Source organism: Pogona vitticeps, chromosome 1 (assembly GCF_051106095.1).
Source record: "Pogona vitticeps strain Pit_001003342236 chromosome 1, PviZW2.1, whole genome shotgun sequence".
NCBI classification, from domain to species: Eukaryota; Metazoa; Chordata; class Lepidosauria; order Squamata; family Agamidae; genus Pogona; species Pogona vitticeps.
Window position 1 is genome coordinate 5,562,181 of NC_135783.1, and position 26,377 is coordinate 5,588,557.

Sequence of the window (26,377 nt, forward strand, 5' to 3'; positions counted from 1 at the left end):
AACTTGGTGTGTTTGTGTATGAAGGGGGAAAGCAGGGCACCCAGCAAATTATGCAAATACTTCTCTTAGCGATTGACTTTAACAAAGTGATGCTTCAACTCGCCCCACTAGGCTAGGCTACCCCTCACACAAGTTATTATTTTAACCAAAAGTCTGGAATGAGCTTTCTCTTCATTTGGAGACTGCCTTCCTTTCTTCATGCATTCTGTAATTCTTTTTCTTTCAAAGAGTGATTCTGCCCCCGTTGTGTGCATGCTTTCAGAAGAAGAGCACTAGGTTTAGAATGATGGGCTACTGGGGAAAAAAACCTGACAAACCACTGGCATAAAGAGGAGGAGATGTCTGAAGCCACTAAAGGCTAAAGCACGTGTTCACAGAAATCCGTATCTAGAAGGAATGCTCCCTCAAGTGGCAAAAAAGAGATGTACTGTATATATTTATGAACATATATTAAAAGGAGAAGCACATCTGGGTTATCTCTGGAATGTACATGACCCTCCCTTCTTTTGCCTGCCTAATTCTGGAGTTATGCAGACCCAATCAAGCTGGGCGGGGTATAAATCTAATAAAATTAATAAATAAAATAATAAAAAGAGCCAGGTTGCTGGGGAGGTTCTGCCCTTTTTTATCCTATTCTGATAATTAGTAGCTTTTGCAACTTTTTTGGCATGCAATGGCACTTCTGGGAAGACCAGGAAGTTTAGGGGCTGGGGGACCCAACACCCCCTAGAATAGTTTGGGATAGTACGGATGGTGGAGGCACCCTCAAAATGTAACCTTACACACACCAAACACACTTGTTAGCTTTGTCGTTCTGCAGTAAGATAATCCCATCTCCTTCACAGCTGTCCCAACGCCTCCCATGTATACAGAAAGAGAAGTACATTTGTCTGAGGGTTTTTTAAAATTTGTTTATACGAAAACCCACATTGTGCATAATATAGAATGGAAATACTGTCATTTGCAGTCTGTCTCTGGGTTACTTTGGTCCTGCAAGCAGAGAGAAAGGGACCGCAGGCATTTAAAGAAAGACAGCTTTTTCTTTTTACCATCTTTCCTCTCACCCGGTTGGTCCCTGGAAGGAAAAAATGAGACCAAAAAGGTTGAAGCTTCCATGGGAAAGTTTCAAGAGACATGTGAACGTTAAGTCATAAGAAGGTCTCCCTCTAGTCCCTTCGTCTACATCTGTGCTAAACGTTCTTGTGTTTATATGGATTGGCATGATCTCCACTCCCAGGTTCTGGGAACGATACTCATTGATGGTCAAGAGATTTACGTTAACAGTTCACCTGTCACTGTTTCGCCTCCCGGCAGGAGCAAAGAAAGGCGATTAACCCAATGTGCATCTGTGGGCTCACACGTTATGCACACGGTTGATCAATATTACAAATGCTTCAAATTTCTCAAAGTCCACCTTTTTGGGTGAACGTTAACTATGAATTCTGGGAACACTAGAAAAGCCAAAGTACCTTTTTCCTTTTATTTATTTTTTAAGCCTATGAATGTTGGTGATCTCATGCTTTGAACTTTGGGATATTTCACAAAGATGCCTGCTATGGAATGGAATGTCAGCCCTCACCACATTTCATATATTCAGTTTCACACACTTGCCTCCACTGATTTTGGTGACCGATCATTAAAACTAGCCTTCTGGATTGTAGAATTCTAGCATCGGCGCAACAGAGTTAACAATGACAGTTAAAACGGTTTTACCTTGAACTAGGTGTGTTTGTGTATAAAGGGTGAAAGCAGAGCACTCAGCAAATTATGCAAATACTTCTCTTAGTGATTGACTTTAACAAAGTGATGCTTCAACTCGCTCCACTAGGCTAGGCTACCTCCCACACAAGTTATTATTTTAACCAAAAGTCTGGAATGTGCTTTCTCTTCATTTGGAGACTGCCTGACCAACCACTGGCATAAAGAGGAGATGTCTGAAGCCACTAAAGGCTAAAGCACGTGTTCACAGAAATCCGTATCTAGAAGGAATGCTCCCTCAAGTGGCAAAAAAGAGATGTACTGTATATATTTATGAACATATATTAAAAGGAGAAGCACATCTGGGTTATCTCTGGAATGTACATGATCCTCCCTTCTTTTGCCTGCCTAATTCTGGAGTTATGCAGACCTAGTCTAGATGGGCGGGGTATAAATCTAATAAAATAAAAAAATAAAATAATAAAAAGATGGCTGTAAGGAAAAAAATAGATTGTTTTTTTAAAAAAATACTCTGCTGTAATCAGGACAGCACCACAGAGTTAAAAAAAATACACCATAATTTCTTTTTGTGAAAATCCAAGTGGTTCATGCAATGCTTCTGGAAGCAAAAGTGTCTCCCTCCAGTATAAGGGCCATCTGGACATCACTTCATAGACTCTGAAGCACAGTTGGAAGAGCAATAATCAAGTGAAATGGGGCTACAATATATATTTTTGTGACTGTGGAGAAATCCAATCAATGCAGCACTTAACATGCATGCGTGCAATTTATGCCCTGCCATGGGTACAAAGAAAGATCTAGCAAGTGGCCGAGATAACATATTGAAGGAGCCCATTTCTGGTCCAAAATAATTTATCTTAACATTTTGATTTGTTTTTTTTTTAATTTTTACCTATATTTCACATACATCCATAATTTTAAATTGCGCAACTCTCGCACACAAATAAAGAAAATGTCCACATTGCCCTAATACTGTTTGGGCCCCGTGCATCATTGCTTGAGTGTCCGAAGCTTCGTCATTAAGAAACTGCCGGACTCTGGTTGGAACACAATTTTGGGGTGCGTTTGTCACTGAACTCATGGCAAGGCAGATAGAAAAGACAGGATTGTGGTGACCTGCCTTCCTAACATATTCTTTGTTTCTTCTACACAACAGCTATCCAGAGGAGCCTATTTATGTGTGGATGCCATTGCTAACCTTTGACCGTCTGATCCTGGAAAAAAAGCGCAATTATTTTCCACGCGTCTCAAGACTTCACTCAAAGCACAAATCTTTTATATAGAAAAAAGCGAAAGGGCTCCAAGCAACTGAATAAGGACAATTCTTTCTCATTTTTACTCCGAAGAGCTACCAGTTCTCTAGTTAGTCTTTATCAGAGACAAGATCTAGCTATCTCCTTATCCTTTAGATTTTTCAGATCAGCGCTGGTTGGCAAAGGAGGACTAGCGATTCCAGGGTTGAATCTGGAAAGAAGATGCATAACTTTACAGTTGGATGACATCAAGGACACCCTTCAAGGACAAATTGGTGGGCTTTGAAACAGAGGACAAAATTCGCCGTTTGAACCACGCTCCACGAATTGTCCACAACTTGTATCAGAAGGCTGACTCTCAATGTCCGAACTTGGCAAAAAGCACTGGCTATTAGGGACGGCTTTAACAGACTAACCGGCTCTACAGAAAATGCACAATACTGGTGTTTGTTCTACACTATTTAATCCAGACCCTCTCCCCCCCTTTTTTTAAAATGTGAGAATCAAATCAAATCATCAAATAAATTTGTTGCCATTGTAAGTATATACATAGTATACCCATACAACAAAATTCACACAGACACTCAGAAACCAGACCCACATGCGCACACATAAAAAAATCCCCAAACACTCCCCACCCACTAAAAATCCCCCACTTAGAACACAAACATCTGCACCGCAGGCTAAGTAACACTGAATATTTGTTGCCACAGCTGTTGACCCCTTTGCAAGCAAAACCGATATCCTTTCATCAGGGTGGGAAAACCCAGCAAAGGCAGGAAACCCTATTATATACTTCATTGGCAGTAAATTCTGTTGAATGCAGTGGAGCTTATTATTTCCGACTAGTAAACCTTCCTATTATCAGGGAAGCCGACAGCGTCAACACAAGGATGCAAGAGAATTCGCTCAAAACCCTACTGCAAAGCGCAAAAGATAATACGCCACCGCGATATGCACTGAGCTTGTTTAGGTAAGATGTGTATTAATAGCTGTTTTCAAAGCAAGGTAACAGCACTGTGGTTTTATATATATATTTTATATATAAATATAAAAGGTGCAAGCACCATTTTGCCAGAGTATAGCACCGATAGTTCGTTGGCAATGGGATTCATCATCTCAGCCCATCCGAGCAACACGAGGCATGGAAATTTTGGCTCAAGACCGCAAACGCCTGGCTTTATTCTGTTCCGAAGCGAGCATGACGGTAATTCTTAAATCCATGCAATAATACGGGGAGTAACAAGAAGGCCTCCTGCCGTGTGCTCTGGGCTACCTCAAAAACCAAATGGAAGTTTGGCCTTCGTAACCCCTCCCCACCACTGAGCACCAAAAGTTTAAGTGATAAGACCGGCAGATTTGGTTTTTGAAATACGACAACAGGCCTGAAATAGGGCAACATGGAAACGGCTGGGACGAGATTGTCCCTTGGTTGCTCCGAACATCGGAAGCTGCTGTTGGTGATCAAAGGAAGAAGTTTTCTAACCTCTTGAAGTTCAGTAGGAACTTTATGTTCAGCAATAAAATACAGTGGTGCCTCGCTAGACAGTTACCCCGCATGACAGTTTTTTCACTAGGCATTGACTTTTTGCGATCGCTATAGCAATTCGCAAAACAGTGATTCCTATGGGGGAATTTCACTGGGCAATGTTTGGTCCCTGCTTCGCAAACTGATTTTCGCTAGACGACGATTTTGACAGCTCCCTCTGGCCTCGCAAAACGGGTGTTTTCGGGACCTAAGCTTCATAAGACAGCTATTTAAACAGCTGATTGGCAGTTCGCAAAGCAGCTTTCCTATGGCCGATCTTCGCTAGACAACGATGATTCTTCCCCATTGGAACGCATTAAACAGGTTTCAATGCATTCCAATAGGGAAATGCTTTTCGCTAGATGATGATTTCACTAAACAGCGATTTCAGTGGAATGGATTGTCATCGTCTAGTGAGGCACCACTGTTCAGTGTAATGACCAGGAAAGAATGGGCCACTCCTCTTACCAGAAGTGATCTTTTACAATGAGGATTCGTTCCAATTTCTGTCCTGTTGAGTTAGTATTTGTTATTAACGTGACTTCTCTCTCGTGACCTTTCAGAAATCTGAAAAAAATAGAGACCCTACAGCCTCCCCCTTGCTAATAAGAGGCAAAATATTTTGTGCCTTTGCTGGTTGTTGCAAATTACTAGCTTTTCCGCCCTGGGAATTATATAGGTTTCTTCGCTGTGCTGTTTCTTTCACTCTCTATTCTTGTTTGCTTCATTTTAGATTGCATTATTGTGCACATTTGTCAAAGTATGGGAACCGCGTCTAAAAGCACTAAAATAAATTTAAAAGGCAGGAGAAACTCTGTGTACTGAGGTGACGGGCACTTGACCACCAGCCAGAGTTTTACACTCTGTTACGGATGCATACTTAGGACATGTAACAGGGTGATGCACTTTTTTAAAAGTAAGAGAATATCTAAGAAATCTGTCACGTATGAAACAGCAAGCACTTCGAAGGGACAGATGTACAACTTAACTTCTGTTCTCTTTCCTGCTCTGCTGTCCTTTTATAACTTCAGTTGTTGCATGTCAGGAAAAAGAATAGTGTCTTTGTGTAAAATTTCATTAAGATTTCAGAGAAGGGAGTAGAAGATGGCACTTATCATCTCGTTTAATCTGATTTCAGGGGGCATTTATGACCTCATAGGGCAGTTCCACTGTATCCCGTGGGACAAAAATTCCACCAGACTCATTCCCAGGTAGAATTATGTGCTTTTTCATTATGTGCTCTTTTTTTTAACATTTCAGTTACTATCTTTATACCAAACGGTCCTATCAGTGTACAAAGAAACGGAAATAAGGAGCAGTAGTCAAGACTGGAATCCGTTGTGAATGATTCAGTCTGAAACAGGCTAAAATAATCTCTTCTCCTTAGCATAACAATATACCCACAACAAGACACACTAATCACCCATCTACAGAAAAAGACAAAAGCCTATCTCACAGCCATAAATACTGCACTCCCAAGCCAACTACACCAGAGCACAGAGTGCTGTCCTCTGAAGATGCCGGCCACAGAGACTGGCGAAACGTTAGGAAGAATAACCTTCAGAACAAGGCCAAAGAGCCCGAAAAACCCACAACAACCATTAGGCTAAAATCTGTTTTGGCACAATGGTGCCCCTTAACTTTGCCATGTGTATTATGGTCAAATCTGTATTGCCAAGCTTTCCTGTGGCCTCTTACAGGTTGGCGCGTCTGATCTAGAACGTCCAAATGACACCAACCACAGGGAAGTTCTCCTGTTGACCTCCACTGACAGGAATCCAACGTTCATTCCAACAGAGCGTGGGGTTCCTTGCCCTCCATAACTTCGTCCTCCGGTCCAAATCGCTTAAAGGAAGGAGAGCACTGAAGATGGATGGGGGACAATTCCCTCCTAAGACTATCTTTGATTGCTCTCTATTTAAACTGCCCATGAAAATATGACAAGAAAACATGAAGGTTGGGGGCCTTTCCATCGCAAGGTAAAACAGGCTAGCCACTGAAGTTGTTAAAGGAAACAGCTAAGTGACCCTGGAAACATGCAAGAATTTCAGGTCATGCGTGGACGCCTTCCCTCCCATGTCATTCCTCACTAGATCATATGACATTTGGCATTTGACCCTGACCTCAGAAGCTTTCCAGGCACCTGTCTACCCAAGACCACTCAGATAAGACGATGGTGCTGGTCCATTAAAAGCAAACAAGCTGGTCTCCATCTATTCTCCATGGTTTACAAATCCCTTCTCTGCAGATCCAGGGGAGCTAATTTTCAGTGGAGTTGCTGTTTCTAAGAGCCCCCGCCTCAGAGGTCTCGAGGCAGAAACAGATGTTCCAGATGTGAACACGGAAGCATGTTGGTCCTGGGGAGATCCTGCGCTTAAGTCCTAGCGGCCAATCGGAATACAGAGCAAGGTCATACGCAAACTAGGCGAGGTCGGGAAAGATCCCCCGTTAAAGCATCCAGGTAGGTTGTCCTCTCAGAGTGTTCTCTGAGGCACGCAAATCTTTCATAGCAACACAGCACGTGTCTACCAAGTGATCAGAGGCAGACCAATTTGCCAGATTCACATTGAGGTAAGCTAGGGTGCCATGTGTTTTAGAAGGAATAGACCGTTTACTCCTTATAAGGGAGCCCTGCTTCTAGATAAGGAATCAGTGGCTGAAATCCAAAGGTAAGAGGGAACTTGCTGAAGCTTTGATGCCCCAAATCTCCACTGATTCAATGAGTTTCAACTTACTTCCAATTCTGTCTTCTAATTATGGATTATCCGTCATGCCTTTGGCTTCACACACTTTCAGCAAGTATGGGATTTTCTTTCTAATCCTAGACTATCTCTCACATCTTTTTTCTGCCCTCACTGTGGAACTGGTCATGGGTTTGCCCAACCCACAGAGGGGTCTGGTGTTCATCACTGCATCTTTTCTCTTTCTGTGAGTGACGCTGCTCATCTAATTGGTTATGAACCCACGTGACTCCCCAGCTCGCCCTCTCTATGTCCTCCAGATCACAATGTCCTCAGCATGGAAGACCAGCATCTGGACAAAAATGGCTAGCAGCACCGTCCACATGGCTACTTATCTTCATTGACCTTTCAGTGAGGCCTCAACCCTGTGCTTGGTGTATTACCACTTCAAACGGCAAGGAGAGGGACTTACACAATTAAAGTGCTCATTAATAATAATAATAATAATAATAATAATAATAATAATAATAATAATAATAATAATAATAATAATAATAATAATAATAATAATAATAACAACAACATCAAATCCCCGCAGAACAACTAGCCTATCAGGCACGAGCAGTCCAGTTGAGCAGATTTCCTGATGCACTGATTTTCTATGGGCAAGGAATATTTTTTTGTATCAAGGTAGATCACTTGGAAAACCACTTTTTCAAATTCCTCACCCGTTCCCAAACGGATAACTTCTCGAAATGGAGGCCTTTCCCAGTCAATGCAAAGGAGCATTAAATGGCGCTAGTCCATATGCATTTAAAGTGGCACAACCGCCCTGCAGGATGATAGTCTCATGGTGCAAGAAGGTTTTAAATGTGTACGTCCCTTTTCCTTCACCCAGACCCCTCAAAAGATCAACATTTCTGCGGTATGCACCCTGCACCTTAAAACTGCTCACCCAAGGCCACGCCTTCTAAAGGCACAGATGTTTAATAACAGCAGTAAGACAGAAACCAAACTAGCCGCAGGAATAGTGGTGGTGGGAAGCAAGTCAGCCCACACAGTTCTGGAAGCTCCGCAGGCGCATGGATCAAGAGTCCCTAGGCTGCGTTGCTGCTAGCACGGATATCTGAGCCACCAGGACTTGGTTCTGCCATGGGTTGGTCATGCACTGGATGCGTGGCAGAGCTCCGTCACCGGGGCTGCAAACAGAAGCACATGCAACAGCTGCTCTAACTGAAGTGTTAGCATCTACAGCCGTGATGGCCGTCCAATCGTTACCATCGCCCTGTTAAAATACCTTCAGTTAGTACTTGCTGATGTGTGAGAGATTCCTCCCCCCCCCCAATGAAAAGATTGAACTAGGCACTGGTGTAGATTTTAGCCTTAGTGGCGCAGACACAGATTCCTACAGCAGAGCAATAATGAGTAGTATTCCACTGCAACCTTGGCATCGGACACAAAGTTTGACAAAATCCGAACAAAGCAGGAAACTGGCGTGTAGGGGAGAGAAGCAAAGGCTTCCAGATAGGGCGACTATATAGTATTCATACCACACACACAGATGAGAACAACTTTGGCTGGCTGCACTGCACTCATGGATAGCTTTCATTGGACCCTAAGAATGAGGAAGCCAAGCTGCTACTAAAAAGATGATGACAGCTCTAGTGATTACCCCCTTCTTTCCCAACTCATGGGATTTTTTGGTAAGTCTTGGTTGAGTGACCAAATACAACAGAGTGCGACTCTGGTCTATCTTTAGCAACCGGGCAAAGGAAGGCTGTTTTTCTTACGCCTGCAATACAATGTCCACAAAGGACTAATTTCTTTTTCCTGAACCTGGGAACAAATCCAGCACTACTGGGAACTACTGATGTTTCATCCACCCTTCATCTATGGGGCTCAAGAAAGCATCCGCGTGGCTCTCCCCCTGCCAATTTGATCTGCGTAACAACAACCTTTAGCAGAAAGGCGGTGATGACTGGTCCATGACCACCAGGTGAGCCTCATGGCTACACAAGGGTTTGAAACCGGTCTAGGTCCAGTCCAGCACCCTAATGATCATACCATACTTGAGATACTACACAGGCGGAGCACATCTCTTAAGAGCATGCACAACACCCCATATTTCATTTCTGAGATGTCTTGATAGAACATCTTAGGCCAGAAACAGACATTAGAGAGAGCCCATAATTAAAGTTGAAAGGATGTTGGTGTTGCCGAGAGATGATGTTTCTGTGTTTTTGAAAGCATCCTTGAAAGGAATCCAGTCCTTGAGATCTAAAGACCCATCTCCATACAAAACAAGGTAAGTAGCATAATCTTGGAGCAGAGAGAGAAATGTGAGCTGCGACAGTCGCACGCTTAAGAATTTCTCTTCTGTAGTCATGGACGGTCTCTAATGTATATTTCTGCTCATAGCTACAGAACTTGTAAAGAGCCAGAGAGCCACCTTCAATTGGAAAATGAACCATTTATCCGATTCTTTCCTACCACTATTGACAATTCGAGTGTCCTGTACTCTGTTAAATGTGGGCACTTCTAGTCCTGGGGCAAACTCCTTAAACTCTGAATAAAGCATGAAATGATTACAAAAAAACCCTTCAAAAACCAGCTCCCTTTTCCAATGATCAAAGCTGAATTCTTTCCTGCCATTAATCTCCCAAAAAGCGGGAGTAAGGTAGCTGGGCAACGGGGATATCCTAGCCAAAAATTGAAGGTTTGATTTTTTTTTTCAGAAGATAAAGGAAGATGATAGCTCACTGCCTTTTCCCCCTTCTATCCTTCTTCTCTTCATCTGTATTTTTCCAACCAGGATTATAAGAACTGTCCAGGAGAATTATTAACTGAATTATTTCCAAAGATACCCCTACACACACACACACATATAGAGAGAGAGACACACACACAAACACACATGAACAGCAAGCCAAAGGCCCAATAACAAAGCCAGTAAACCATGATTACATTAAGTTAAAGACAACTCTCAACAGTTTGACACGAATATTGGGAAGATCAAAAGAGTAGATCTATCGTTGCTACCTAACCCCCTCTTCGTACTTGCCGACAGAGGCCAAGATCCAAAGAGAAACTAGAGCATGAAAAAAGTCATAGCCATTTGGCGAAGGCTGCTTTTTCTTCCCACATGGCATTTTGGAGATGACTATGAAACTCTTCCTAGGTTTGCGGAGTCTGCCAGAAGGCCCCGGGGGCAGGCAGAGGTGATGGTTGAAAATCACGTGCCCAAGAGACCAGGTTGATGCACAAGACCCACCTGCGCAGTGTATTGTTAAATTGCAGCTAATACTGTATTTTGAAAGGAACCGCCCATGGACCGCTGGGAGGATCTGAGAAATCCCTTTTGCTCGTTCATTGCGACCAAGAAACCGATTAGTGAAAGGTTAACACGGTTAAACGAATAGTTAAGGACAAATGACAAGAATAACATTTACAAGAAAAGAAAATAAAGAAGGATCCTTCCCTACCACAAATTCAACCGAGATTAATACGCTAGGCAATCAGAGAATATAAAGGCAATCAAATCAACCCATTTCAGTCAAGCAAGGAGGGGGTCAATCTGCAACATGCAGCTGTCAGCTCTTCCCCCCCCCCACCTGGACGAAAGCTACCCCCTCCCCTCCAAGGTATGGATAAGCATCTCACTCTGTTTCACCGGAAGGTGGCAAAATTTAAGACTAATGCAACGGTCGCCCATGATTGGCCAGAAAGCTGTCCAGGTGAGAAATCGAGGACAGACCCCCACCCTTATTTACATTTGAGAAAATGGCATACAATACCAGATGGGAGTGGACTAAGGGACACACTCATCCACAGATCTTCACAATAATAAGGGCTTTGATGAGTGTTGCACTGTGTGTGTATGTCTGTGTGTGTGATGCTATTCCAGATCAAGCGCTAAAGACAGAAAGTTGGTAACTCCTTGAACGAGAGACTTCTCTATGGACCCTATTCACACATCTGGCCAGATGTTATCAGCTAACTAAATGGGTGGTTACATGGTTGTGTGAACTAGCTTCATAATAGCCCTGTGCCTTGACTCTGTACAATATTATATTTTTCCAGGCCCAAACATAATGTCTGTTTAGTCCTTCGCAAAGACCTTCTCTGTTCTTAATAAACCATTCTTGTAACGAGTGATGGTATAAAACTAACAGCAAAGACAAAAATGCACCATACTGTTTAGCACCTTTCACCCACATGCTTGGCAAGTGGTCAACGGGCCTCACAACACCCCTGTGAGGTAGGTCATGGTGATCACAAATCATTTACAGACAGATCAGTTGAAGACACAGAAGCTTGGAGGACAGACTCCATGATGAACAAACACCTCCACAACAAAGCTTTGAAGAGATCCCAACGCTTCCCAGCTTTAAATGTTGGGGTGAGTTTCCTCAAACCCTCAACATGATCTTGTCAAACAAAGCCCTGAACCCATAAATAATGAACCCCAAAGAGCATCTTGCGTAATGTAAAGAAAGCCTGCCCTTTTGGTGTGTGTTCCAAAAGGATCCTACACAATATAGTTTCAAAAGCTGTTGGCCAATGTTAAACAATTCCTGATTTTGTTGAATTCACTCCTTCTTCTGCACCTTCCAGGATCCAGATTATGGCGTACATGGAAAGTAAGGAAGAAAAAAAATCTAAAGACAGGATTGCTCTCCTCCCCTAAGCATTTCCCCCTTCCCACCCATATCCCACAATAATTATTCAACCCCGGGCTGCTTCCCCTTGGCAGTTCATCATTTGATACCTGCAACAACAAACCATGACTTGCATGTTATCATGCATGTAACCGCACGGAGCATCTTTTCACATTGCTCAGGGTTATGAGCTTTCTGTTGGAATCATTTCAAACATTTAGCCTCCAAGTTGCCCAGCGTAAATAAATAAACCACAGATAAGAGCCATATATACCGATGAGTGAAACAGCCCGTAGTTCACAAAGGATCCTGTGGAAACACACACTCTTGTCATTTCCTTTGCGTAAGAGCTCCTGTTGGATTCGTGCAAAATATCTTGGGATCAAGTCAACATTGCGCAATGGCTCCGTAGGACCCTTCCCCACACCTTTATCCCTGCTAGCCTTTCCAGAAGAGACCAATCCTGACCATTCTGTGTTCAAGAAATCAGCCATCAAAGAAAACAGAGCTGGAAGTGTTCACATCAGAATGGATCAATCAAACCTTTGCCCATATTCCTTAGGGGGAAGCCTTGACCTAGCCTAAGCATGAGCTGAGGTTCTCAGCACCAGAATATACCTGAGTTGCGAAGAGGAAGATGGATCGGCTGCATCCGTTTCCCCACATGTGTTGAACAGTCATAGGCCATTCTCGGGAATGTCTAAGGCAGCAGACAAGTGTGGAAACGCTTTCAACCCAACCTTTTAGAAGAGCAGCTATGTTTCCGTCTCCTTTTGTGAAACTGGAAACGTTCGAAATCTCCTTGGTTTCGTTTGTGAAATTTGGGAGGAGGCAGAATCACTATTCTCTACCATTTTCCCACTGCTCCCCTCATAAGTTCCTGGAGCTTTCCGCCACAAAAACGGCACAGCAAAACAGGCACAAGAAGGTTTTTCTTTACAGCAGAGTAAACAGCAAGCCAGCCAAATTATTGATTCCAAACTGCGTCTGCACACGGAGGTACTTGTAGACTTAAAGATGTCCTTTTGTTCAAAGCACCTCTGGGTTTCTGGTGAAACATGCCATAATGAATTGATGGTTTAGCACCCGTCACACTTTGACCACAGATTGCCTTCACATGGTAAGGTTAAAACAAAACAAAACAAAACAAAATGGCTTTTCTCCCAGCTGAAAACAATACAGGTGGCACGAGGCTGGAGCAGCTAAATTTTAAAAAAAGAACGTTGTATTTATAAAGCACCATAGAGTATTCAAAGTAAGCCACACTATTTTACACAAGGCTGGGGAAGAGTACTGACAGTAAAGTTACAAATACCGGTTAATGGGGCTGTGGGAAATTTTCTGGTGGAAGTAAGGCGTACTCTTCCCGATATTATTCAAACTCCTGAAATTTGCTGGGGGGGGGGAAGGAGTTTTACTGCACCCTCTAAGTACAGTACCCACTTCCTAAATGCAGTAAGTTAAGTACTAAAGCAAAACATTCCACATAAGTTGTGTTCACACAAAACTCTAGGATTCACTGAGTTCTCTCATAGGTATGTGGCGCTCTGCGATTTCAAATCACCGATCGGTGATCATCCTGGATTATTTCAGACAGTTTCAGTTGCCTTCAACTGTCCTGACAGCGTTCAATGGTTTCGAATTGCCTTATTGTCTATAGACAATAAAGAACTCTTCTGATTTAAGGCAGGAAGATCTGGAGGCAGTGACAGATTTGACTTTCTTGGGCTCCATGATCACTGCAGATGGAGATAGCAGCCATGAAATTAAAAGATGCCTGCTTCTTGGGAGGAAAGCAATGACAAACCTTGACAGCATCTTAAAACGCAGAGACATCACCTTGCCAACAAAAGTCTGCATAGTCAAAGCTATGGTTTTCCCTGTCGTGATGTATGGAAGTGAGAGCTGGACCATAAAGAAAGCAGACCGCCGAAGAATTGATGCCTTTGAATTGTGGTGCTGGAGGAGGCTCTTGAGAGTCCCCTGGACTGCAAGGAGAACAAACCTATCCGTTTTGAAGGAAATCAACCCTAAGTGCTCACTGGAAGGACAGATCCTGAAGCTGAGGCTCCAATACTTTGGCCATCTCATGAGAAGAGAGGACTCCCTGGAAAAGCCCCTGATGTTGGGAAAGCGTGAGGGCAAGAGGAGAAGGGGACGACAGAGGATGAGATGGCTGGACAGGGTCATTGAAGCTACCAACATGAAATTGACACAACTACGGGAAGCAGTGGAAGATAGGAGGGCCTGGCGTGCTCTGGTCCATGGGGTCACGAAGAGTCAGACACGACTAAACTAAATGAAACGAAATGAAATGGATATTCAGATGGATAGACAGATAGTTGTTCCGTGCCATTTAAGTCGGAACCAACTTATAGCAAACCTAATACTGTAGGACTTCCAAGATAAGTGGGATATTTAAGGAGTGAGTGAGTATCCATGGTAGAGATTTGAATGTGTCACTCTGTCCACTACGTTATACTGGGTAGAAGATGAAACAATGAAAAATCATTCAGCGTTAGTTTCCCCAAGCTGTGGTCAGCGGGATCAAGGCAGAAAGACGACCGTCTGCCTAAACTTTGGCAGTCCATGGTAGCAGCAAGTTTAGAACTGGAGACTCCTTTTAGCCACCGATGACAGTAGCTTTCAGCAGTTGACTGCTGTGTGGGAATGCCAGTAGCACCGTTTTCATGTTGGAAAGACCACCAGCTCAACACAGTGGAGGAAGAATTGATCTCGAATACAAGACGGCCGCTCCCAATCTCTCCTCGTCCATGAATAATGCTGGTAGGCCATCGGCCCAAGTCACTGCCGGTCTGCCTGGCCTACCTCCCCGGGTTGCCGGGAAAATGTGAGATAAATGGCAAAATGACTGTTTTTTTCTGAAGAGTGTGCTAACAGAGAATTAGAGGTCATGCAGCCACAACACGAGGAAATATGGACTCAAGAGGACAAAGGATTCAGAGATGCAGAAGGTTTCATTGGCGATTTCCAGTATTAGGGACTTGAAGGAAGGACACACACACAAAAAAAATTGGCCACAAGTGTCCTATGAAGAAGGAAAAGGTTGAAACACTTCAAGGCTGGGCAAGGATCTGAATGGACACTTAACCACTGTACAACCTCTAGCACTGCTTAACCCCAGATTTGGATGAGTTTCCAGAATGAAGAAAGTTTATGACTGGCCTTGTCTCTCATTATGTTTATTCGTCTATTTTATTTAAACCCATGGCAAATTGCACTCAAGGAAACGATGTATTTATTGCACGTCTATCTTTGTTTTCCTCCAAGGAGCTCAAAGAAGTATATATCGACACACCTAATTTGTCTTCAAAGCAACCTGTGGGCACCAAAGGAGTCATGGAGGTTCAGGCCTGGCTCTCTCTGGTCCGTGTCTAGCCACAACACGACGACGCACCAGAGCAAGAATCAATGAGGTCCTTTTTGACTGTTTTTAAGGGCAGAGTATGCATTACAGTGGGGTCTTGACTTAAGAACGGCTCGAGTTAAGGACATTTTGACTTAAGAACCGTTCTCATAGGAAAATATTGACTTGACTTACATACTTAGATTTGAGTTAAGAACTGAAAAAAAAAACCACGTGGGAGGCAGGGAAAGTGCAAAATTTGAACTTTCAGTTAACTGTTGGCCAGTGAAAAGGGTGCCTGTCTGCTTCCTCACTCCTCCCAGCGTTTAGAGAGTGGATTGGGAGACAGTCTTCGGACTGCCTGGTACTTGTACTGCCTGGACTGCATTTTCCCTGCCTTCCCTGAACCTTTCTTGACCTAAGAAAAAAAAGAAACAAAATATCCCCCTCTGGTGGTTGAAGGCAGAATAGCAGCTTCCCATTAGTTTCTATGGACGGAAAAGAGCAGATACGGATCAAATGGTTTTCAATGCATTCCTATGGGAAATGCAGATTTGACCTGAGAACTTTTTGACTTGAGAACCGCCTTCCAATACGGATTAAGTTCTCAAGTCAAGACCCCACTGTATGTTCATTATGTAGCCCCAGCTGCTGGCAACTCTCAATTCTGGAAGTTATCGTCTAAATATGGAGTCTGAATCTATTTGCTATGGAGAAACCACCGGACATGGCCTTCTTTTTGACGAGCAATCTCCGCGGTAGCTGCTCCCTGCTTGTGAAAGACGTTGGTCAGAAAAAGGCTACGTTGGATCCTTCTCTGTTAACAGTCCTTCCGCAGGCAGGGAGAGACATTTTTATCCAGACAGGTCTATGGGTAGAGGTTTTAAACCTTTGGGGTCAAAAACAGCATCATGGTCCATGGCAGGTGGTGATTCCAATTCTGGGGGTGCTGTAAATCCATTCCTAGTTTTAGTCTGCACTTGATAGGTGCTATTCAAGTGACTGAACTCTTCTAAAATTATTCTAAAATAATAATAATAATAACAATAAATAATTTCATTTGATGGGCCTTAATCTGGTTTTTAATCACTTTTTAATTTCTTAATTTTATTTCTCCTTTTGTCCAAATTATTACTATTATTGCCCCCTGGCTTGAATGCTACTTTTGCCAGAAATGAATGAATGAATGAATGAATGAATGAATGAATGAATGAATGAATGAATGAATGAATGAATGAAATATTAAATGGATTCTTTTCATTGCATAAATGTCAGCCTGGCAATAGCTAGCTGGTGGTGAAGAAAGAAGGTCCAACTATCCCCATTAGGGAGATAACAAACAAAAAACCCTTTAGTATTTTACAGAAAGCTAGAGTATAAAATGATGACGATGATTATAGCATAGCCTTCTCTAAGTGTACACTATTGCTCAGTCTTGCTTGCACAAACCATTTTGAAAGATGCACTCCTACTGAAGTCTTTGGGGTTTACATCTGAGTAGACCTGTGAAGATTTGCAGTTTAAGCAAGCTCTAAAGGGACAATTCTCCCCTAAAACCAATTTTAATTCCAGCTCTTAGACGCATGGAATCAAAGAGAATTCAATGGGTCTAATATACGTCAAATAATTATCTATCAAATAAGTGCACATTTTCCTGAGAAGCTGAAGAGCTTGAACTAGATATGAGAAACTTGAAAATCTCCCATTTCCATCCCTCCTTAATAGATGCAGAAATTCAGAAAGTGCAACAATGGAAATTCCATGAATGAAAAGAAAAGTTGAGGGGAAACCCCAGGCTTTGTTAGTAAAGGTGTTGATGCTAATTCAGTTCATCTGCAGAAAAGAATTAAAGTGACTTTTGCATGGTGGGGTCTGAGACAAGCCACATCGTTTTATTCTTTGTCAACGAAATGAAATTGGCTGGAAGGGGAAGACAAAGCTTTAGATGTGAAAGAAAGGGAGGAGAAAAAGAAAAACACCAAAATGTGAGAAATAACTCTTCTCAGTGTCCCCAAAGCTGTTGATAGCTAAGTATATGTGGAATAAAGTTTTTAACTTACAACTTTTAAATGCTTTGAATTGCTTTTACTCTTGATTTTTTAAAATTTTAATGTATGTTTGTTTTCTAAATGTGCTATTTATATAGTGTTTTTAAGTTTCCTATTTTATCACTTGTGAGCTGCTTTAGGTTCCTTTATGGAGAGAAAGGCAGTATGTAATTAACTGGAAGGAAGGAAGGAAGGAAGGAAGGAAGGAAGGAAGGAAGGAAGGAAGGAAGGAAGGAAAAGATAGAAAGAAGGAAGGAAGGAAGGAAGGAAGGAAGGAAGGAAGGAAGGAAGGAAGGAAGGAAAAGATAGAAAGATGGAAGGAAGGAAGGAAGGAAGGAAGGAAGGAAGGAAGGAAGGAAGGAAGGAAGGAAGGAAGGAAGGAAGGAAAAGATAGAAAGATGGAAGGAAGGAAGGAAGGAAGGAAGGAAGGAAGGAAGGAAGGAAGGAAGGAAGGAAGGAAGGAAGGAAGGAAAAGATAGAAAGATGGAAGGAAGGAAGGAAGGAAGGAAGGAAGGAAGGAAGGAAGGAAGGAAGGAAGGAAGGAAGGAAGGAAGGAAGGAAGGAAGGAAGGAAGGAAAAGATAGAAAGATGGAAGGAAGGAAGGAAGGAAGGAAGGAAGGAAGGAAGGAAGGAAGGAAGGAAGGAAGGAAGGAAGGAAGGAAGGAAGGAAGGAAAAGATAGAAAGAAGGAAGGAAGGAAGGAAGGAAGGAAGGAAGGAAGGAAGGAAGGAAGGAAGGAAGGAAGGAAGGAAAAGATAGAAAGAAGGAAGGAAGGAAGGAAGGAAGGAAGGAAGGAAGGAAGGAAGGAAGGAAGGAAGGAAGGAAGGAAGGAAGGAAAAGATAGAAAGATGGAAGGAAGGAAGGAAGGAAGGAAGGAAGGAAGGAAGGAAGGAAGGAAGGAAGGAAGGAAGGAAGGAAGGAAGGAAGGAAGGAAGGAAGGAAGGAAAAGATAGAAAGATGGAAGGAAGGAAGGAAGGAAGGAAGGAAGGAAGGAAGGAAGGAAGGAAGGAAGGAAGGAAGGAAGGAAGGAAGGAAGGAAGGAAGGAAGGAAGGAAGGAAGGAAGGAAGGAAGGAGCTGATGGATGGATGGATGGATGGATGGATGGATGGATGGATGGATGGAAGGAAGGAGGGAGGGAAGGAAGGAAGGAAGGAAGGAAGGAAGGAAAAGATGGCAGGAAGGAAGGCACACATTTGTAATTTCATACAAATGTAAGTAAAGAAATGTTTTTTATTCCTTCTCTTATAAATATCTCAGAGTGAGTTGCTGAGATTTTAAGTGCCGTTTAATGAGAAAAGGGGCAACTCTGGGGAGTTTGTAACTATTTTTCTCTCTGTGTCTCTGTACTTCTACTGCAGAGCAAAAGGAATTTTATGAGAAATTCAACATCTTGCAACAGAAAAGATGTCACGATGGAAGTGTCAGCAACGATGAAAGGAAAAGAGGTAAATATTTTCTTTGGTAGCCCCACTTTAAACTCTAGGTGTCAGAAACCACGTTTTGAATCTCATCCATCCCAATTTAAAAACAACCAACCTTCTTGCAAGCCAGAAAAAAAAATACACAACCCCAATACTAAGTGTACGTATCTTGCCCGGTTCTCTCTCTGCTGGGATAAACCTTCTCGACAAAGCGGAAGTTCCATCCATGGGGATTATTCCATACAGGCGCGAAATAGTAGTAAACAGTGGAAGACAAAAGAGAAAGATCAAAGGATCTCAAATCTTCCAGGTCAGTAGCCACTGAGATAGAAAGCCCTTTTAGGACTGAAATGGCCTTTGGCAGGGTGGGGCCAAGGCTGGTCGCTTGATCTCAGAAATGCAGATTTCAGGCAGGGAATGGGTGACGATCGATCAATATGTGCGGCCGAATTAGTAGAGCCTGTGTTGAAGAGGGTGGGTAAGGCTAAGCCCAATTCTGTGATTTGTCTCTCTCTCTCTCTGTGTGTGTAGGGAGGTACAGTATGTATTTCAAATACAGTGGAACCTCAACTTACTGTATGAACTTAATCCGTATTGGAAGAGTGTTCATAGACTGAAACGTTCATAAGTCGAAGCAAAATTTCTCATAGGAATGCAATAAAAACCATTTAATCCATTTTGGCTGTTTTTCGTTCTTATCTAGAGGCGCTGTTCGCACGTAGAGGCATTCGTTCCCATAGGAACGAATGCAAAGCCGGTTAATCCATCCTCTACTACTAGGGGGAGTTTTTTTCTTAATCTTTTCTTCTTTTGACCTAAGATGAACTTAGGTTAAAAAAAAAAGGGCAAGAAAGGAGAGGAAGGGAAGGGAACACTTTTTAAATAGAACACTTTTTTCGTTCGTAAGTTGAAGCTCCATTTGCAAGTTGAAGCAAAATTTTGCGAACGGAGCGGTTCGTAAACTGAAATGTTCGTAGGTAGGGACGTTCGTAAGTCAAGGTTCCACTATATCCCCTCCTTCTTGGACACAGCTAGGACCTGGGAAGGCTCACAATGTGATTAAAAACAGCAACCAATTAAAAAAAAAACCCAAAAGTTATAATATCAAAGTTCCAGGCACATCAACTATGATATTATTCTGCTTGCTAGGACTTTTTTTTCCCCGCTGTGCAATGAAACTTTCAGAAGGAGGTTGTTGATGTTGGTTTTTTTTTTTTTAAACTGATACTGGATCCTTCCATGCTTTCACACTGAATGCATCACTCCATTCATTCTTTCTCTAACATCTTTGCTTTCCTATTATTGCTGCTGCCAATCATGGGCGGTCCTTTTCATCAGACCTATTAATTAATTAATAATTAATAATTAATAATTTTAATTAATTAATTAATTAATTAATTTTAATTAATTAATTAATCTTAAATAATTAATTAATCTTAATTAATTAATCTTAATTAATTAATTAAATGTATACCCCACCCGTCTAGACCAAAGTCTACTCTGGGTGGCTAACAATAATAGATGACAAAAAACTACAGTAGTAATATAGTTCAAGACAGGGAAAAATATTTAAGTGGCTACAGGAGGGAGCGTCAATGGATCCCACTCGTCAACAGCTGGCAGGCCTGCGTTGTAGTGGTTAGAACGCTAGGCTAGGGCTAAGGAAATCCCAGTTCTCGTCTCAGCTCTGCCATGAAATGACCCCGATGACTTTCCTTCTCTCTTGAAACCTGCCTTGCCCACAGTGTTCTTATCAACATGGGTGGCTTGTGGTCTAAGCCAGGTGGGGCTTGGAACCCAAATTTCATCTTCTTGACTTACCCACCTTCCTGACTTACCTACCTCTGGGGAAGAAGGCCATGTACCGTATACCACTTTGAGATCAGTGGAGGAAAGGTGGGGTATTAAATTAAAACTAATTAACTAACTACATAGATGATGATGATGAAGAAGGTGTTATTGGTTAAGCCAAGACTCACCTGCATCTACCCCTATTTATTTATTCTGCAATATCCTGTCCTGCGTGAAGGCATGCTATTTAAAATGATCATGAGAATGATAAGCCAACAAATTGGTGTTGACTTAGAGCGACACTTATAGCCAGGAGTTACCTATAGAATATTCAGAAGTAGTTTTACGATCCCCTTGTTCTGGATGTCCTCTGGGACTGTGCATCTTGCCCAAGGCCACACAGGCTGGCTTTTCTCCCGGGGAATTGAACCCCCAGTCTCTGGGGACTCCAACTCACGGAGCTATCCCGCCCACCCAACGGATCATAACCGTGCCTTAAGAGAATGCATACTCTGGTTCTCTTGCACTTGCTGTCGCCCCAACATTTCATAATGGCCTTGATGGCCTTGATCTCTGGCCAATAATGAAGGCCACCAAGTCACCAGTCTTTAAGAGTTGGGCACCGTTGGCAAGGTTTCTATCCCTGGGGTCTTCTTGGAGTCGCCAAGACTTTCCCCACAAAACGTTCCAAAGCAAAACCACAAATAGACGCTGATCCACTTCCAGTTTTTTTTTGGGGGGGGTGTGGGAATGGGGAAAGCTGGTTGTTTCTGGTGCCAAGTGGAGCCGAGGGGGTCTTTACAACCTATTTAAAAGGTGGATTTCCACTACTGGAGGTTTCCTGGAGCAGCCATTCACCTTTCATTGCTGGGAGACTAGCTTTTGGCACTGGAGGTTGGAAGGTGTCCCCCTCTGGTGGAAACCCAATCTATATTTTGGACTGGAAAGCAGAACGGGAAAAGAGGGTTAGACCAGAAGCACCAATGGGGACAACAGTAGTCTTTGTCTGTGTCTGTGAGAATATATTTAAATCCTCTGTGAATAGGACATGGAGCAATGGTTTCAAACAATGGGAAAAAAGATTCCTTCTGAACATTAGGAAGAACTTCTTGATGGTCAGAGCTGTCCAGCCGTGGGACAGGTTGCCTCAAAGGGTGGCGGAGTCTCCTTCTTTGGAGGTTTTGAAGCAGAGGCTGGACGGCCATCGGTCGGGAGTGCTTTGACGGATGTTTCCTGCATGGCGGGGGGTTGGATTGGATGACCTCAGTGGTCTCTTCCAACTCTATGACTCTATGTGCTACCTGTGGGAGAGCAAGGGCATATACGGCTTTTCGCGCTCAGTTTTCTCATGGGAAACCTTCTCATAGGTGGGCCCTTGGGCTTGGCACTTGTAGAAACAGTGCACAAAAATCCCCATCCGTTTGAGGATTAACTGGCTAGCCGTCTAAAATCTGAAGAACTCCAGTCTATGTGAGTGGCTCTTTAACAAAGCTTCCAGACAGCGCTTGAGCAGAGAGATGGAGACCCTCAGCTAGAGGAGATGGCCAGAAAAGAAAGGCAGCAAAAGAGCACAGCCGTTGGAGATGATAAAACAAAACAGAAGATACCTCTAAAATATAGTCGTTGGGGAAATCATAGCAAGAAGCCCAGAGGTGCTAGACGCAAAATAATGAATAATTGCCCTGAGAACGGTGAAAAAGTGGCTTTTAACAAAATACACCTACATACATTAGGACATGGTTGCATCTGGTAATAAATCCTCCATGTTTTTTTAAAGCACACTGAGAAATGCTGCAATAATTTAATAATAATAATAATAATAATAATAATAATAATAATAATAATAATAATAATAATAATAATAACAATAATAATAATAATAATAATAATAATAATAATAATAATAATAATAATAATAATATCCTAGCAACACATATTTTCACTGTAATCGTTGCTTCTTCCTCAGGTATATTCAGGTGAAAAACCGTTCAGCTTAAGATATTAAAGGAGAAAAAAAAATTACAACCGGCATGATTTTTTTTGAACAACGTATTTGCAAATTAAACTTAACAATCACATATATTCTACCACCATTGCAGACATTCCCCCCCCGATGATTTCATATTTAAAATGGATTGATTTGGGTGTCATTGTGTTGGGTTGTGGGGTGTTGTTGAGGGTGGTGGGTTTTTTTTTTTGCCATTTTAAACATTTTACAGTATTTCTGATTTTTCTTGTAAAAAAACAAAATGCACCTATACACAGAAGAAAGCAATTCACTTTCATTGAATTAAAAACCCCTTTTGTGTCGGTTTGCTTGTTCCCCTTTTTTTAACACCTCAGTCATGAAGGCAGGGGGACGGAAAAGATGCCCAAGATGAAAACCCTTTAAAGAAACAATAGTCTTCCAATGGGGGGAAAAAAAGATATGCACAGTTTGCCATTTCAAACCAGAAGAAAACAACCCCATGTAAACCTTCAGACATCAAATAGATTTTCAACAAAGAGTTCTAATTTCTTAGCATTCCTGCGAGAGCCGAGGTCAAAATGTTGAGGTTGAAATCCTACGCTAGTCCTGTCGTCTGGATGTCCGTTTCCTTTCGTAGGCGCATCAACACGGAAGGGGCACCACGGAAACCAGTGTTTTTGTTTGTTTGTTTGTTGGCGGCTCCCCAGAAAACGAGCAAACTCAAGTGGTTGTTTTTTTTTTGGCTAAACCATCACAACAATAAACAAGAGAAAGAGTAAGCACCAAATTGTTGCCAGAAACACATCAAGTTCAACCCGCCATCTTGACTGTTCCGTTTTCCTTTTTACGTTTGTTTGTTAGAAAACAGGAACAAATCACAGAACTCCGTAAGATCACTTTAAGGCCCGTACAAAATAAACAAACAAATAAATAAATAAATCAGATACATCGTTACAGCTTCAATTCGTGTCTCCCACCTTGGTAGCCTTAAAATGATCCCTGCGGGTCAAATCCCGTTTGCCGCTCAGGGCTTAAGTGCTGTGCCTTTAAACTGACGTTCTTTTTGCTACTATGCTGAGTTTTATTAAGACTGAGAATGGTTGGGTGGGGTTGGGAGGAGAAGGAAAATCATTATGGAACTTAAAAATATATATCTTGAGCTCTTGGTTTATATATATATCTATATATATGTCTATATATCTATATATAGATATAGATATATAGATATACTTTTTTTGGTACAGTATTTTGTTTAAAAATTAAAGGCCATCTAAAAATTTGTTTCCAGAAATCAAACAGACACCTTTTTCTGTCCCAAAGATGACCAAACCCAATTATTCGTTGCAACGAAAACCAACGAAATGGCTCGCTTTCAGAGACTGACACCCTAATTCAAAAATCCTCTCTTTCGGCAGAAAAAAAAAATCTGATGTGAAGACACAACGGCTTCCCATTCGGTTCAACGGAAGAAAAGAGATCTTAGTCTGGGAACCTGTTGAGCGCATGATGATGATTTTTTTTTTTTTTTTTTTGCGCTCTCCATTTGAACCGTCTGGGTCACCTCCAAAGCTTAGCCTCTCAGAGCGTGCCAATCGCTCACCCTCAATGAGCGGGGCTTTTGACCACGGGCGCAAGTCAAAAGCTGGCTTTCAATTGGCGTGGCTTGGAAAATTAAGATCACACCCTGAGATTCAAGCTAAGTACTGTGAATTGCAAATTGTAAATTACCTCCCTCTCCCTCCACCCCCCCAACCCCCTGCATCAGAGGTGCAGTCCTAACATTATAAACACAGTCCAGACTGGGTCTGAAGATGTGGAATTTAAATATTGTTCTATCAAAATACAGTCATGACCTCTTTTCAAACCTAACTTGGTCATTTTTTTTTCGACCAGGGGAACTCGTTTTGACCGCGTCTGCGTCAGTTGAGTGAAAGAAAATGCTACTTTTCCCCCGTCTGATTCTTTTGCGTAGGTTTCAAATTTTTAGATTATATACATACATATATCTATATATCTATATATCCACACGTGTAGGTGTGTGTGTATATATATATCTTTCTCTCTTTATGGAAACATATATCTATTTTTTTTTCTCCTTAGAATCGTCAAACCGTTTTGCATGAGGGATGTGACAGTACGTAATGAAACTCAGCACCTAAGGGCATAAGGCAGTTGAAGGTTTTGTTTGTTTTGTTTTGTTTTATTTTTTTTAAATTATTAGCATTATTATTATTTTTCAATCAGCACCAATCCCTATGATAATGTTCTACACGTGGTGTAAGGTATAAAACTCAGAGGCGGAGGTTTGACCCAACCTCTAAAGCGTGGAAGTTTGAAACACTGGTTGGTTTGCGTCGTCGTTTTTTTCTCCTGTGCGTAAAAAAACAAAATAAACGTTTCTCTTTTTTTTTTGTTTTTACTTACAAAAACATAGAGGATCTCTCTCTTTTTGTTGTTGTTGTTGTTGCTGCTGTTGCTGCTTGCTGCTGTTTAAATACATACTGCAACCAGAAAGAAAACTTATTGGAAGGTTAGTTTCATGAGCCGTGTTGACCGTAAACAATTAACCCCGCACACCCCCCACCCCAAATCCCCTCTCTTAATTTTTTTTTGTTGCTGCTTGTTTGCCTGTGACCGTATGTTGAGTTTTGTGTGTGTGTGTGTGTGTGTGTGTATGTGTGTGTGTTTGTTTCCTGTGTATGTGGGTTTGTGTTTAAAGGAGCTTTTAAAGTGAAGATTCGTACTGTAGCAATTCGTACAAGAGAGGTCCGTCTCTATATCTAATTCCTACAGCAGTGGGGGTGACGTACTGGAGAATGTTTATAGTCCTTCTCAACCTCCTGTCTACAAAATGGGCATCCCAAGCCGGGTACCTCTTTCTTGGGATGTCTATTTTAATGAGAGGGCCTTCTGGATGGTAAGGTCTCCCCAACGGAGTCGATGGCACCATGGCCCTCACTTGGAAAACGGGCAAGCAAGTGTCAGCAGTAAGTTCCTCCTGTTGCTCCGTGACCACTCTGGTGGGCGTTACTTGGTCCGCCCTGTACCCGGGCGTTTGAGGATCCATAGGTTCAACGTCAGGGGGCAAAGGTATGCCCCAGAGCAATTCGGCGCAACAGGAGCTGGCAAAAATCTTAGCTCTCGGGCCCATGGGATGCAGGATGCCGTAATACAAGAGCATCAGCGCGATCCCGGCGGCGAAGCTAAGAAAGACGCAACAAAGTGCTGGCACAGCGTAGGAGTCAGTGGTGTCAGGATCTCTGTAAAAATACCAAAGGAGAGTCAAGGCCGCGTTCTCTGTCAAGACTACGGTGTAATAGGCAAACATTCGGTATCGGGTCCTGCCTTCCTTGACATTAAACCAGCAGAAGATGTACACGATCCCTACCACCATGTTGAAGAGGATCTCCTCCCATTTGGACATGCAGAAGTCCGTCCCGCCATGAATGATCCAGAAGGCCATGGCGCACCAGTGGACCACGACAAAAATCCCAAAGTAGAGCTGGAAGATGGAAGCAAAGAGGGCAAAAGAGATAACTCTGGATGAGATGGTGAAGAGGCGCCAGAAGAGATGGATAAGGGCCCCTCTGTAGCTCATGCTCTTCTTGTCATCCCTAGAGTCCCGAAGGAGCTTGTGATAGGACGCTAGCACCCAAGCCAGGGACATCAGGGAGGCCACAGAGGACACACCTGCCGGAAGAACACAGAAATCCACAGAGTTAAACGGGAAGCACGGGACTAAGGGGCGCAGTTGTGTACATCATCATCCTGGGGGGCAGGCGTGGAGCATGTTTACAAGGCAGGCCATTGCCAAAAAGATCTAGAGGAGGAAGAAAGAGAAAGAAATAAACAGTTTCTTGAATAGCTACGGGAGCATGCCCATGCTGTAACAACGGCTAGGTCTCCACTTCCATGGAATTTGTACCTATGGAGGCAGGAAGT

At 42.6% G+C, this 26,377-nt stretch overlaps 1 protein-coding gene across 1 annotated transcript in view; it reads right to left on the reverse strand.

The window, feature by feature from the left end:
- Positions 1-23,930: 23,930 nt before the first annotated feature.
- XKR6 (XK related 6) overlaps positions 23,931-26,377 on the reverse strand; it is a 165,795-nt gene continuing 163,348 nt past the window's right edge. Inside the window, 1 exon segment of the mRNA XM_078381815.1 lies at positions 23,931-26,125. Within this exon segment, the coding sequence (XP_078237941.1) occupies positions 25,161-26,125 (965 nt within the window). The 3' untranslated portion in view covers positions 23,931-25,160.